The sequence below is a fragment of the Pseudopodoces humilis genome, chromosome 21 (assembly GCF_049639895.1).
Source record: "Pseudopodoces humilis isolate 2021_Gansu_Grassland_sample_001 chromosome 21, ASM4963989v1, whole genome shotgun sequence".
NCBI classification, from domain to species: Eukaryota; Metazoa; Chordata; class Aves; order Passeriformes; family Paridae; genus Pseudopodoces; species Pseudopodoces humilis.
In genome coordinates this window covers 4,707,755-4,721,023 of record NC_142220.1, presented here as the reverse complement: position 1 = coordinate 4,721,023, position 13,269 = coordinate 4,707,755, and the positions used below count along the sequence as shown (strand labels likewise).

Here is a 13,269-nt window from a genome sequence, read left to right as displayed (position 1 = left end):
GGAATAAAAGTGTTGTCAGTGAAAGTGAACCAGAATACCAAGGCTCTTTGAAGTGTAGCTCTTTAATTACTCCCCCCATCCCTGCAGTCATTATCTTCAGTCCTTTCTTTTTTCACTCCAAAATAAGTTTTTTCCTTCCAGGCACTGAATTATCTTGGGATTCAGCTCACAAATGAACAGCAGCAAGCCCTAAGGCAGCAACTTCATAAAGATTCGAAAGGAACAGTGTCTTTTGGAGGTAATAATTTGTTAATTACCATAGAAAATAATGAAAAGTAAAAATACAGAAATTATAGATAATAACCCTTAATATATTTTTGTAAGTATTGGGCTGCTGCTGCAAATAAAATGATAATTTGAGGCAAGAACCTTCTTTCACTGTATGAAAGTAAGCTTGAAATTCTGAAACTAAAGTAATGGGAATGTAAATCACAAATTTATCTTATGAAGGCCAACCTTGGGAAAGTTTTATTTTGTGCTCACAAAATCCTGAATTTTTTGTTTTGATAAAACAAGGAAATTGTAATTTTAGGGAAATTAGGGTACTGTAATTTTTCCCAAAATTACTGGTGAGAGTTTTGATGATTAAAGAGGCTTCTTGAAGCAAGTAAACTGATCACATAACTTTAGTATGTGGGAAGCAAAAACATTTCAATTATTGCATATAGAAATAGGTTTGCAGGGAGACAAACACAGTTCTTCCAACTAAACCTAATTCTTCTGGGAATGAATTGCTTCTGTTGCTTATAACAATTTTGGTTGATGACACTGACAATTTAAAAACATTTTTCAGAAGCTGTGAGACATGATGGTTCTGATGCTAAAACTGATGGAAATTTCACTTTTCCTAAAGTCCATGAAAAACACCAGTGTGTGAAAAATAGTATTTTGGACTTAAACATTAAAAAAGATCTTCACTGAGAAAGATACTGGATATTCTATAGGATTTTATGTGGAATAAACTGACCTTTCTATTTCCACCTTTCTGACATAGTGTAGCAGAATTTTTTAATTCAGAATGTATGGGTAATCCAAGTCATGTTGATTGTTCATGAGGCACTGTTTGTATTTAAAACTTTCAACTTGTCAACATCAATTTTACCCAGCCTCTATCAGGGCTTTCAGACATATTAAAGAGCCTGAAAAGGAAATTTTTCCTTTTTCCTGTCTCCTCTGGTAAGGTCAACTCATTGGGAAGGGCAGGTGAGTATACCTGGTGTGCAGATTGATTTCATTTTTCACTGGCACCTACCAAATGCAGAACATCTCAGGTGCTTTGAAGGAAAACTTCACACCACCTTTGTTTCCTTTTCTCCTTCACAATTTGATTTGAGGCTATTTCATTCCACGATGTGTTTCGGCATTTTTATTCTTACCAGCTTTACCAGAACTTTCTCTTTGGAGATATCTCTCTGATTTTCTTTATTTCCTTTAGAAATCTTAAAGGGCAAACACTGCATTTATGACAGTGGCTGTTCATGGTGATATTGGCAGTTCTGCTGCATCAGTGATCTGTCACTAAACTGAACTTCCAGGTTACAACAAAATCTGATTTTTTTTCCTAGATTTCGTTGAAGTTTCAAGGAAACTGTTGTCTGTGCACTCAAATGCAGCTGATGATGGTCACAAATCTGAAACCTCTGGAGTCAGTGAAGTTGCCAGTTTACAGGACTCACAGGTAAAATATGTGCCTGGTCAGTGTTTTAACAGCTGGGAGGAGATTGGAGAGTTTATTGTATATAAAATAACTCAAAATCTTGGGTGAATGTTTAAAACAGCTCTGCAGCATAGGGTTCTTTAAGATAACCTAGTTTCTGTGAAGCTTTTTTCAGCAGCCTAATTTGCAGAAAGCAATTAATGTAATTGAATTGTGGTTTGTTGTAAGTCTGGACAACATTGATTTACTGAGGTTTCTTAGTAAAATTTGGATTGTCACAATCTGTGTGAGTGAGAAACAATTACTGGGCCCAGTGATTTAAGCAACTGCTACAATGAAAATCATTTTATTCTAGAGATGACTTTAAAAAAGAGCAGTCTTATTATATGAACTAAAATAAAATGCCTTATTATTTAATATATTAAAATAGTGATGTATTCTTAGTACTTTTAAAAAGATACTTTATTAATCCATTTTAAAAGGAAAAGTAATTGTTCCTTTGGAAGATAAGTTGGTTAAAATTTTATTAAACTTTTTTAGCATTTTCAGATCTATAAATCATCCTAAAATTAAGATTGTCTTTACAGTTTATTAACAAGAACTTTTAATATAAGATATTAAAGATTACGGAAGACACAGTTAGCGATACATTCTAACCTTACATGTTTGTATATACTCAGTTCGTAACTTGTGATTCCTTGGAGGATGATGTGGAAAAACTTAAGAAAGAAAGAAATGAAGCTTTAAAAGAAATCAGTATATTAAAGGTAACACTTAATTTTTATTTGCTTTAAATTATTCCAGTGATTAATTTTTTGAGTATGTATAGTAATTGACTGGGGTTTTTTTTAATTTTATGTGCAGTTTTTCATAGATAAATAAAATGGCAGTGCAAACAGTCCTAATCATATTTGAAGATTGCATACAATATATTTGTGGAGACAGTGAATTTTAACCATTATCCTGAATGCTAACACATTTTTTAATCTGATCCATAGAGAAATGAGACTAAGCAGACATTTCACAGAAGTGAATTTGGAGAAATGACTGATTTGCATGGTAATTTTATTTAAAAATGTGTGATGGTAGTAGCTGCAGAGTCTGAGCATGTGCTGATTCTTCTGAAAGGAATCAGAACTGGAGGATAAATTAATCTGTGTGCAAATTTAATACATATCTTCCCAACCATACTAAATTCCCAAGTCCTAAAGCAATAAATATTATTTCTTAATACTCCTGGTTAATACCACATTCCTATGGTCCTGAATTTCTTTTTTAACGAACCATAAGATAGGAAGTTCTGTATTCAGCATACATAACTCTGGTTCTTAGACAAGGAATACTGAGCTATTTAAAATTGACAATTTTAAATCTACTGACAATTAAAAAATTGTCCCTTGGCCCAAAAAATTTCTTGCTGTAAATTACAGAGGCATTGTTTTGAAATGGCCAGAGATTAGTTCTCTGTTCTGTGCACAAGGATTCTTCTTCTGAGAGCTTTGTACTGAAATGAAAGAACCCCATTTACATTGAATACAGTGAATATTGACTAGGAGTCCCTAAATTGCTGATGTGGAAAACTGACAATGATCAATCTATAGTTAATTGCCTTATTTCTTACACTCTTTTACACACATCCCAGAAATGTTCAGCAAATAATTCTAAAATACTCAAGAAACTTAAACAGCATCAATGAACTCACAGAAAAGTTAGCTTTTAGAGGTGGTTTTATCACAAGTTTTATAAAAGCTGTTGATAGAAGATCAGTATTGTTATCTGTAATTTTGAAAGAGCTAATTGCTTTAGGACCAAAACTCTTTCTCTTTCAAACTTATTTATTATTTCTTTTTAACAGGAAGAATTGTCTGAATCTGTGAACTTACGGCAACAGTTAACAGAGCAGCTACAAGTAGTCAAGCAAGTATGTTGAAGGCTCTAAAAATTATAATTATTTTTTAAAATTAATTTTTTTTTGTGGAAGGGAGAAAGGAACACTTCTTTTTCTCTTGGTGCTCATATAGACTATTCTTTCACACTGATTTCAACACAAAGTGGTTCTTGTGTTACTACAGAGCTTTTGATTAAAAGTGAAGAATTGATCCTTCATATTTTAGAGCAGTAATCTATTTCTCTGCTATTGAATTGAGATAAGAACCTGAGACTAGCTGGATCAATGGAGTGGAATAACAGTGTAGAACCTTTCTAGTCTTAAATGTTCTTGAAGAGACTTTGCTGTTCTTAGGCAACAGTTGTCTAATTCACAGTCCTAACATTAACTACTTTATATGTCAGCCAGTATTAAATGTGAAAAAATTACCAGAATAAAAAGTTGTAGTCAGGGTTTTCTGAGAAAAGTCTTGTTTCTGCCTCCAAATTTGTCTATAATTATGAGCCAATAAATCAGAGTATTTGGCTTCCTTGTGTCTCTGAAAGGAAATTCCCAGTTAAGTGTAAGTCTCGTGTAATTTATAGCCTGGATTCAAAACCAAGGAGTTTTCCTGCTCCCTCTTCCTCCTGTACACCCAGTCAGCTTTTCCTTCTAAAGAGCTGGCTGCTTTTTTACCTCCTGCACTGCTGCACCTATTCTTTGTGGGTTTGTCATGTCAGATGTCATGTGAAAATGCAAGATAAAGTTTAAAAATCCCTTGTATTAAGATAGTTTTATATTTTTGCTCATAAGAGTCATTGAACACCTTCATTATCACCTTTTATTCCTTGAATATACAAGAGCTTGCTTGGAAGCTTTTTCCATTAGTATTGTGGTGTTTCCTTCTATATACTGTGGGGAAATAAATTGGGTTATCTTCTGGATAAAAATTAACTGGAAGATTGTTCCAGTAATGCACTTGAAATTCCCATTCTCTATTGGGTTGACAGTGTTTTTCTAGACCAGCACACTTATTCGGTGTATTAATCCAGAATAAAGTTATCACAGAGTACAATCCCCAGTACAAACCTGCTTTTCCTAGGAGAGCAGCCTTGGACAGGGCTGGTTTAAGATGTTTTAAGTGGCAGCAGTGCCCATTTGCCACCACTCGAGGTCCTCCCACTTTTATTTTTCTCAGGTACTGTTGTGGGGTGGTGAAATTCAGCTTTGCCCTGCAAACCTCCCAGGGATAAATACTGATTTTCTTGTAGGCATTGAAAGGGTTCCATATAGTGAAGTGAAAGAGAAATAATAAATTATATATAATTATAGCATTGTGTGATCTATTTTAGGAGATATGAGTGGGCTTTTAATGGACATTTTCTTCTGTTTATACTTGGTGCATCTTCAAGTGTTTTATATATGTTATTATATATCTATTTCTGTTGTTTAAAACCAATATTGGCACTGAGATTCATGGTGATAAGTTTTTTAAAAATAGGCTACTTACAGTACAAATTGCCATTTAACTTAAGATGTGCCTTCCAGCTTGAGCTGGTTAGTCAAAGGAGTTAATGAGTACATTATTGAGCCCTAATGGCCTGATTAAAAGTAACAAACAACCAAAGTATGCAAAAAAAAAAAAACCAATTTAAGTCTGTGCTTAAAGTCTTCTGAATTCAGTGTAATTTAAACATGTTTTTAAAAATGACTGTTTTCCTGAAAAAACAAGGTTTTAAATGAGGATTTAGGTTACCAGTCATGTATTAGGGTATATTTTGTGGTATTTCTCTTTTCTACTAATTGTTGAATTACAGAGATTACAGATTAATTAAAACAGGGGTACAAATATTCTGGTTAATGAACATGTTTTGTTAGTACCAACTCATTAAACAGTGCTTGACTCAGTAACTAACAGCATGAATAAGCTCTTAAGATTAGAAATGCTGCTAAACTTGCAGTGAGGTAGTAATTATTTTCTAATATTGGTGTGTGACAATTAAAATTCATTAATTGATCTATTTTTACTTTGAAGCTGTGATACAGTGCTATATCTTTGTGTCTTCCTTGAAATCATATGTAAGCTGAAATTGGCACAAAACACAGAAAGGCACTTTTGAGTACCTGAAGTCTTGCCAAGAGCATGAATGTGAAATCTGTAATGATGTCTTCTCTCTTCCTGGTGGAGTTGGACTGGATCCTGTGCTGCCTGAGAGTCCTGGGATATTTCATATTTCAGTCTGAATGATCCCTGCTGTACTACAGCTTTTTCTGGGCAGTTGCTGTCAGCTGGAGCACTCAGCTAAACATAGGAAATGGGAGAGGTTGTAAAGATAAGATATTGTTTGTGGTATCCCAAACTCCTGGACTTGGTTCATAGGGCTGATCTTTGCCACTCTGTGGTTGTTTTCTCTAAAGGGAAAAGAGGGGCTTTGAATAGCTGCTATTTTGAAAGCAGTATCTAATTTATTTCACCCTGCCTGAAAGAAGTACTGGGTTTATTTCATTTGTTTTTTTTTTATTTTAATACATAGTAAAGATATTCAAAGTTCTTTTAAAGGATGATTTCAACATACAATTTTTGTAGAACTAATCAACAAGCGTGATTGATTTGTAACTACAGTTTCCATGTGGTTTAAAGTAACGTCTTAGTTCTGGTGTTTGTTGTGGCTGGAATAAAACTTGGATAAAACCTTCTGACACTTGAATTTATCCAAGGAAGAAATAGAACCTGGCTTAGGAAGAAACCTGTACCTTGAAATTGCTCATTTAAGCATTCAGCTTCTCTCCTCCAGCTGCTAAATCCTTTTTGGTTGTAGTGGCTTCATACCAGCTCAGGACAGTGGGTCCCATGAGGTATTTATATAAAAGAAATATTAGCAGCTGCAGATCCCCTATCTAGAATCCTAGACTGGTTTAGGTTGGAAAGGACCTTAAAGCTCATTTCATTCCACCCCCTGCCATGGAGAGGGACACCCTCCACTATCCCAGATTGCTCCAAGCCCCATCCAGCCTGGCCTTGGACACTTTTTTCATACATTTGGGTGTGACAAAAGCTTGTGTTTCTGAAGTGGGTGCTACCCATCAGTTCTTCACTGGTGGGGCCCCCTTACCTGCCAGGTAAGAGAACCCACTGTGTCCCCACAGTGCCAATCCAGTAACTGGAGAATGGAAAAACCTGATGGAATCATTTCCCTTTATGCCCCTCTGCTCCAGCAGACGGTTCTGGTGTGTCAGACAATTTTACTAATTCAGTTGTAGTGTGTAATTCTTTCATTGTAATGTAAGAAGCCATTGTTCTTTAATTATTCCTTTAGGTCTTTCACTATTGAAATCTGGTCATACTTAGTCTGCTATTACAAAGAAATTAATATTCAACAACTGGGGTTCTGAAAAAACAATGGAGGAGTAAAGGCAATTCTGGATTTTAAGATATTAAACCTTTATCTCAAGGAGGTCTTCTTTCAAAATGAAGACCTCCTTTTTCATAATAGCAATTTTCTCTTCACTTTTCTCATGTCAGTTTATTTAAATAATTCCTAATTGTGGGTTTTTAAGATGCCACCCTTTTTCAAGGCCACTGTGTTCGTTTATATTAGTCAAACCTAACATCAGAGCATCTTTTCACTTTTGTCTCCAAGAGTCTTTTTCCCACCTCCAGCCTGTGTTCCCAAGGATGCCTTTGCTGCTGAAGGCTCCCAACTCATCCTCTATAGCAGCAGGGCCCAGCTCTTCTCACTGTTGACTCATTTTGTTTCTTACAGTGGCAAGAAAATGCCCTCCCCAAAGGCAGTAACCTCTGCCTCTAATTCTATAGGTTGATAACTTCTAAGAAGTCCCTGTGTTCCCTGAATTATTTCTAGGAAAAAGGAGTGCCACAAACAGCTTGCAGGAGGGGTGATTGCTGTGCTTTCAGGGAGTGTGAGCAGTAATGCCCCTCACACTGCTCTTAGTGCTGTAAACACACAGCTGTGACACCAGTGTGAGGAATAACACACACATGGAGTCATAAGTTTGGGATGAGTCTATGTTTCCAGCTGCAGTTGGTCCTTGTGTAGTTCACCTAATGCTTCCAAATTAAAAAAAGGAAATCATTCTACTTGCTGTCAATGGATTTCTTAGTGCTTGTGCCCTGTAACAGAAACCTCTAAATTATACAACACCAATGTCAGCTGTGTTCACTAATGGTGTTGCTGTTCTATGTGTGTGCTTACTTCTTCTACTGCTCTATTTTCTGAGAGTCCAGGATGTCCCTGGCCATTGTCCAAATTGTTATTATATTGCAAAGATGAGGAAGATGATGTACTGGTTATATGTCACTGAGTTTAGCTGATTTATGGCCTGGAATATATTGTTCATTAAGCCTAACAGTGTAGCAGTTAAAAGTCATATGAAGCTGAGATTGGTAGATCATTTTATTGAAAGAACATTATCACAAAGTATAGGAAAACCTGACTTAAAGGATATTGATTGTACAGAACAAATACTTCTACCTTAGGAAAGAATTAAATCTGCATTTTTAAGTTTAACTGACCTCTTTAGACAGTTCTATTATGACATCTGTTATATGCAATTTCTTCCACAAAACAGGAAGATCTGGTAATCTTGGTTTTTTAAAAACAGCAATTTCAAACCTAGCTTCTAGAAGGTTATCTCCTCCATGTTAAAGAGTCATAGTGTGTTTCTCCTCTACACCCACCTGTTTTCCCTGTAGTTCCATTCTCAACCAGGATATAATTATAATAATAAGATGTTATAGGTAGACCAGGAATAGAATATTCACCTAAGTGAATCCTTAACTGAGCAACTTCTACAAAAAACTTCCAGCTGTGTGAATATGTGTATTCAAATCTGATCATTTTAATTATTCAGAAAATTGATATAAAGTGACTTTTCCTACAGATTAATTAAAAGCTGAGGGAAAAGATGGTTTAGTGTTTTTGGTGCCAGTGAACCTGTACATTTTGTGTAAGCAGTTTTTGTTTTATTCCTAGATGAGTGTAAGCTCATTGTAGTCTGTTGTACAGACCTTTAGTTTGGCTTTCTAATTTACTAATCAAAGTTAACTTCAATCAGTGTTCAGTCCTAAAATTAACTGACTGATATCTTTGTTCAAAGGAGTTTTTGCAACATTTAGGGGTTACATTAGCTGAATTAAAAACTAACAGTTTCTGATTTTCTGTTTTCTGTACATTATTTATATATAAGTTTTATCTAACACTCTTCTGTGATAATCCAGGACATTAGGAGCATAACAGGAGCAGGAACTAGGCAGAAAAATAGATTTTATAAAAAGCACTGATTATGAGAAGAGTGTGGACTGAATACTTACATTAAAAGTTCATCTACATGATGTGTGAGCTGTGACTAGAGTGTGAATTCAGGCAATAATAATGAAATGAAGTAACATCTCATTAAGGTACTTTTTTGGTATGGAAGCAGTGGGGCAGATCAACAGCATCTGGTGCCTTTCAAGAAAACCTTCCATTCAAGTAGATTTTCAGTAATTATAGAACTTGTTCTTTAATTTATTAGGAAAATTATTTCTCTGTACATACCTGTTTTTTCTTTGCACATCATATATTTAAAATTAGCAATTGAGCACTCTAACCCTGAACGCTAACAGGTAGCCCAGATGCCAACTGCAATACTTGTGAGCTAAATCTGCTCTTTTTGGTAGCTGGAATTGTAACTTTTCCACTGAATTATATAACCTGCAGGAAGCCAAGGCAGCTGTGGAGGAGACAAGAGCCCTGAGAAGCAGAATTCACCTTGCAGAGGCTGCACAAAGGCAGGCTCGGGGAATGGAGATGGACTATGAAGAGGTGATTCACCTGTTAGAGGCTGAAATTGGAGAGTTGAAGGCTCAGCTCGCTGAGCATTCTGGCCAAAATAAAGTAAGCAAAGCCTGTCAGAGTTACCATGGTTTCCTTGCTGTTGTCATGTGTCTTGTTTTCATTTTCTTTTCATCTGCTTTTCTAAAGTAGGTCACTGTTTGTCTTGTATTATTCAATAACTGGGATGATGTGTAGTGAAGGGGGTAATGTGAAGTGTACAAGGCTTCCTTTATCCAGACATCTTTGGGCTGGAAGAACAGGAGCTCCCAGCATATGTGGGTTTTAGGTCAGAATGGTACATCTCAAGCATTAAACATGGAATAGTTCCTGGGCTGCAGATATATTGTCTTTAAAAACTACACCTTGCATATATTTATATGCTTTTGTACACATAAGAAAATAGCCTTCAGGTTTATGTTTCTGTTAGACAAATAACAACCATATAAAGTCCGGTCCTGTTCTAAAGTAAATTTAGATTTAATCAAGGTAATCATTTAAATGTAGTAATCCTGCCAAAAAACATTTAATTTAGCCTTACATTTTAAATCTACTTCATCTCCAGTGAGGCATTTCAGAACAGGTTAAGAAATAAAATAAAAATTAAAAAAAAAAAAAGATTAATATAAAATATTTTTTCCATAACTCCTGACCTGTGTATTACACAGAATTTGAACAAGTGCAAGCAGGTTGGCATTTATGAGGGTACCTTATTTTTCTCATAAAAATGGATGCACATATGACCTGGTGAAGAAAACCTCCTGAAATGTTACCTTATTTTATCCTGAGAATTAATTTAATATTTCAAGACATTAGAAGGTAAAGTCAAGCTCTGTGGTAAACAAGCTTGCAGAAAACAGCTTAGCAAGTCCCTGTGGCTCCCAGGAGGAATTCCTGTCATCTGGTTGTGAGTGATTATGTGAGTCACACCCTGGATGTTCTTTCTGAACATCTGGGTGAGATGCCCCATGTTTTATGTCAGGTGTTCTTGCAGCACTGTTTGTTTTCTAGGACTTTAATAAATAGCCAAACTTTAAGAGATTCAGAGAGTGTGGGTTGCTTTCCTAGACATTTGCTCCAGAGATTCTAGCTTGAGTTCCTGAAATTCTGACTGAGTACTACAATACCTGTGTGGAGATTTGAATCTCTGCATTTCTTATCCCAAAGAAGCAGTATCAAGTAGGTACCAACTCTATATTATACCCTTTTGTCCTGTCCTGCTGTAAAAGGGGAGTCAAGTTTCAGGCAGGGTCACACCTGTTTGGTTTTTTCTTTTCTTTTGATGCCCAAGTTAATCTCTCCCTAAAACACACTCACTAAACAGGGTATAACATATGTTGAGGCATAAATAAAAATCACATTGGTCCCTCTCACTTTTTTTAGTGTGAAAGAGTGAGATCTCTCACCAGCTTCTTCTCCAGAGTGGACAGTGAAATTACCAAAAACTGGTGTTTGAATCAACAGATTCTTTGACATTTGGGGCAGTGATGATTCTGCTGTTTTGTACAGTGTATACAAACAAATTTACTTCCAGTAAAGTTAATGAGTGGGTTTTAGTGATTATTTTGTAAGGGTTTTAGAGTAGGTTGTTGTGGGCTTTCAGAATGACCACCTGCAGTGTGATAAAAAGTTTATTTTTAACTACAGTGCTTTTTCTGTATTTTGGAGAGATCTTTCTGGATTTTGTGTCCAGCAGACAGCTGAGCTAAACAGACGTGCCCAGGTACATGTGAGGATTTCACTCGTGGTCCTGTCACAGGAACAGTGCCAGGAACTCTGATGAAACCCAGAGCCTCCAGGGCTGGATCTAATAGAGCTCACATCTTCTGTACTGAAGGAGGGAGGGATGCATAACACTGATCAATAGGTTATACAAGTGCATGCAGAGACATCCTAGGGGGTAGTTTCCTCCAAGATGTGCCATAATTACTGTGTTGAATGCAAACCAGGGGACTGAGTTTGTTCTGGCTGTTTATGGCACCCTGCTGAGAGATACTGTCACCATCAGGTTGGTATTTCTGATCCATTCATCAATTAGTTCAAACTCTCTTAATTTTCAGCCCTATCCTTGTTGTTATCTTCCAGTTTTAACTTACCCTTCTATCATTTGTCAAAAGCTTGGAGCAGATTTGCCAGCTGGTCAGGCATTCCAGTTAAGTGTTTTACAGAAATGTAGAAAAGAGTGCGTTAAAAATTCCAAACACTCTGTTCACACTATGTCTCTATCCATGGGAGGAAAGTTATTAGAATAAAAACCTTAAAATACCTTTCCCAGGAGAACATTCAAGACTTGAGAAAGAGAGTTACAGTGCTTGACTGCCAGCTGCGGAAATCAGAGTCAGCCAGGAAGACCTTTGAGGTGGCCACTGAAAAATTGCTACAATTTGTAGAGGTAACTTTGCCTTTCATTTCTAACAGTGCCTTATTTGGAAAATGCTTGTGTTGATGTTTGTGAGGAATAAGCATAGTAAAATGACTATAAACTACTTTGCAGAGATCCTTTCATTCCTAGAAATACAGATGATGTATGAGTGTACAGATCCAGAGGTTTACATAATCTTTGTGTTTTTCTATACTGGACAAATGAAAATAATCAGATTTTTTTTCCACCTAAACTCTATCAATTTCTGTGAAACTCCTCAGAAGAAAAGGCAGAGAAAGCTAATATCTGATAATTCTTTGGCATGTTATGAAACAACAAAAAAGTGATGTTATATTTACTTTGTTTAAAAGGATCATAATATTTTGGTTTTTAATTTTGCGCTTCTAGCTGGGAGACACTAGACTCTTTAATTGCAAATCAAATTCCCCAGCCCCAAATAGAACATCAAACTATAAGGTATTAACTTTTTGACTGTGTTGATTTATAAACTGTTAACTTCTTGACTATGACCAACAGGTTGTGCATGAAATACTTTCAGATAACTCTACTTCCTCAACAGTTTTAAGGTAATGAAATAGCAATATTAATAGTGAAAAACTCTGCTGTTGTTTCCTAGTCTCAGAAAACTGCCTTGTAGCTATTTTTTTCTATACTTTTGCTGTATAGTTCTGAGTGTCATTTTATTGAAGGAGAGGGAATGGCATGAATTATAAATTAGGCTTTCGGGATACAGCTTCATTAAAAACCACTGAATTAAATTAAAACACTTAGTAATTACATAGCTATGATTGTCTGGATGTTTCCATAAAGTAATTATAATGTACTAAGGATTAGTTAAAATGCAAGGAACCTTAACAGTGGGTTATAATTTTTTAATATTTTTTTAGATTTTCCTAGGTGATTTTGCATCACAATGAATCCAGTAGCATATAAATAAATTGATAAAATGCGTATCCATTTACATTTTATTACTTCTCTTGTTTAAAAAGCTGCTGGGAATATTCAAGAAGATTTAAGCAGCCTTTGGTCCTTCAGAAAATTGTCATGATTGTGCCTATATATCCCAGATAGCATTCCATTAATATTTATGTAATAGTAAAATTGTTTAGTCTCCTTCCTGCAGTTATTTTCGAGACAGCTCTCAAGGAAATCAAATGTATTTAAGTGAAGTGAACTGGAACTTTATTTCAAAAAACCTATGCAGGCACAGACCAACTAGGACATCATAGATAATCAGTGAGATGCAGTTCCTATTGGAACTGCACACAGCAGTGATGTCTGTTTTACAAAGTTCATAGAACTTATTTTACTGAATAAATTAATTATCAAATACTAAGCCAATGTGACAAGCAGACTCACTAACAGCAGAGAAGATAAGAGTTGGGTCCCTTGAAGCAGTCTCCCTTCTTAAATGCTGGTATGAGAATTCCATTCAAGTTCCTTTCCTGACACCCACTGAGCCTTTGACAGTGCATTTTGAGCTGTGAATGTTACTTGAATTGAACATTCCAAATGCCTTCATTGTTCA

The 13,269-nt window shown here is 35.7% G+C and overlaps 1 protein-coding gene across 6 annotated transcripts in view; it reads left to right on the top strand.

Moving 5' to 3' along the window:
• Positions 1-13,269, top strand: part of STXBP4 (syntaxin binding protein 4) — a 64,377-nt gene that overhangs the window by 21,440 nt on the left and 29,668 nt on the right. For all 6 annotated transcript variants that reach the window (XM_088065554.1, XM_088065553.1, XM_088065557.1 and 3 more), the window contains 7 exons: positions 142-238; positions 1,566-1,678; positions 2,338-2,424; positions 3,513-3,578; positions 9,245-9,421; positions 11,634-11,750; positions 12,258-12,307. In XM_088065554.1, the coding sequence (XP_087921680.1) occupies positions 142-238; positions 1,566-1,678; positions 2,338-2,424; positions 3,513-3,578; positions 9,245-9,421; positions 11,634-11,750; positions 12,258-12,307 (707 nt within the window). The remainder of the gene's footprint in view (positions 1-141; positions 239-1,565; positions 1,679-2,337; positions 2,425-3,512; positions 3,579-9,244; positions 9,422-11,633; positions 11,751-12,257; positions 12,308-13,269) is intronic.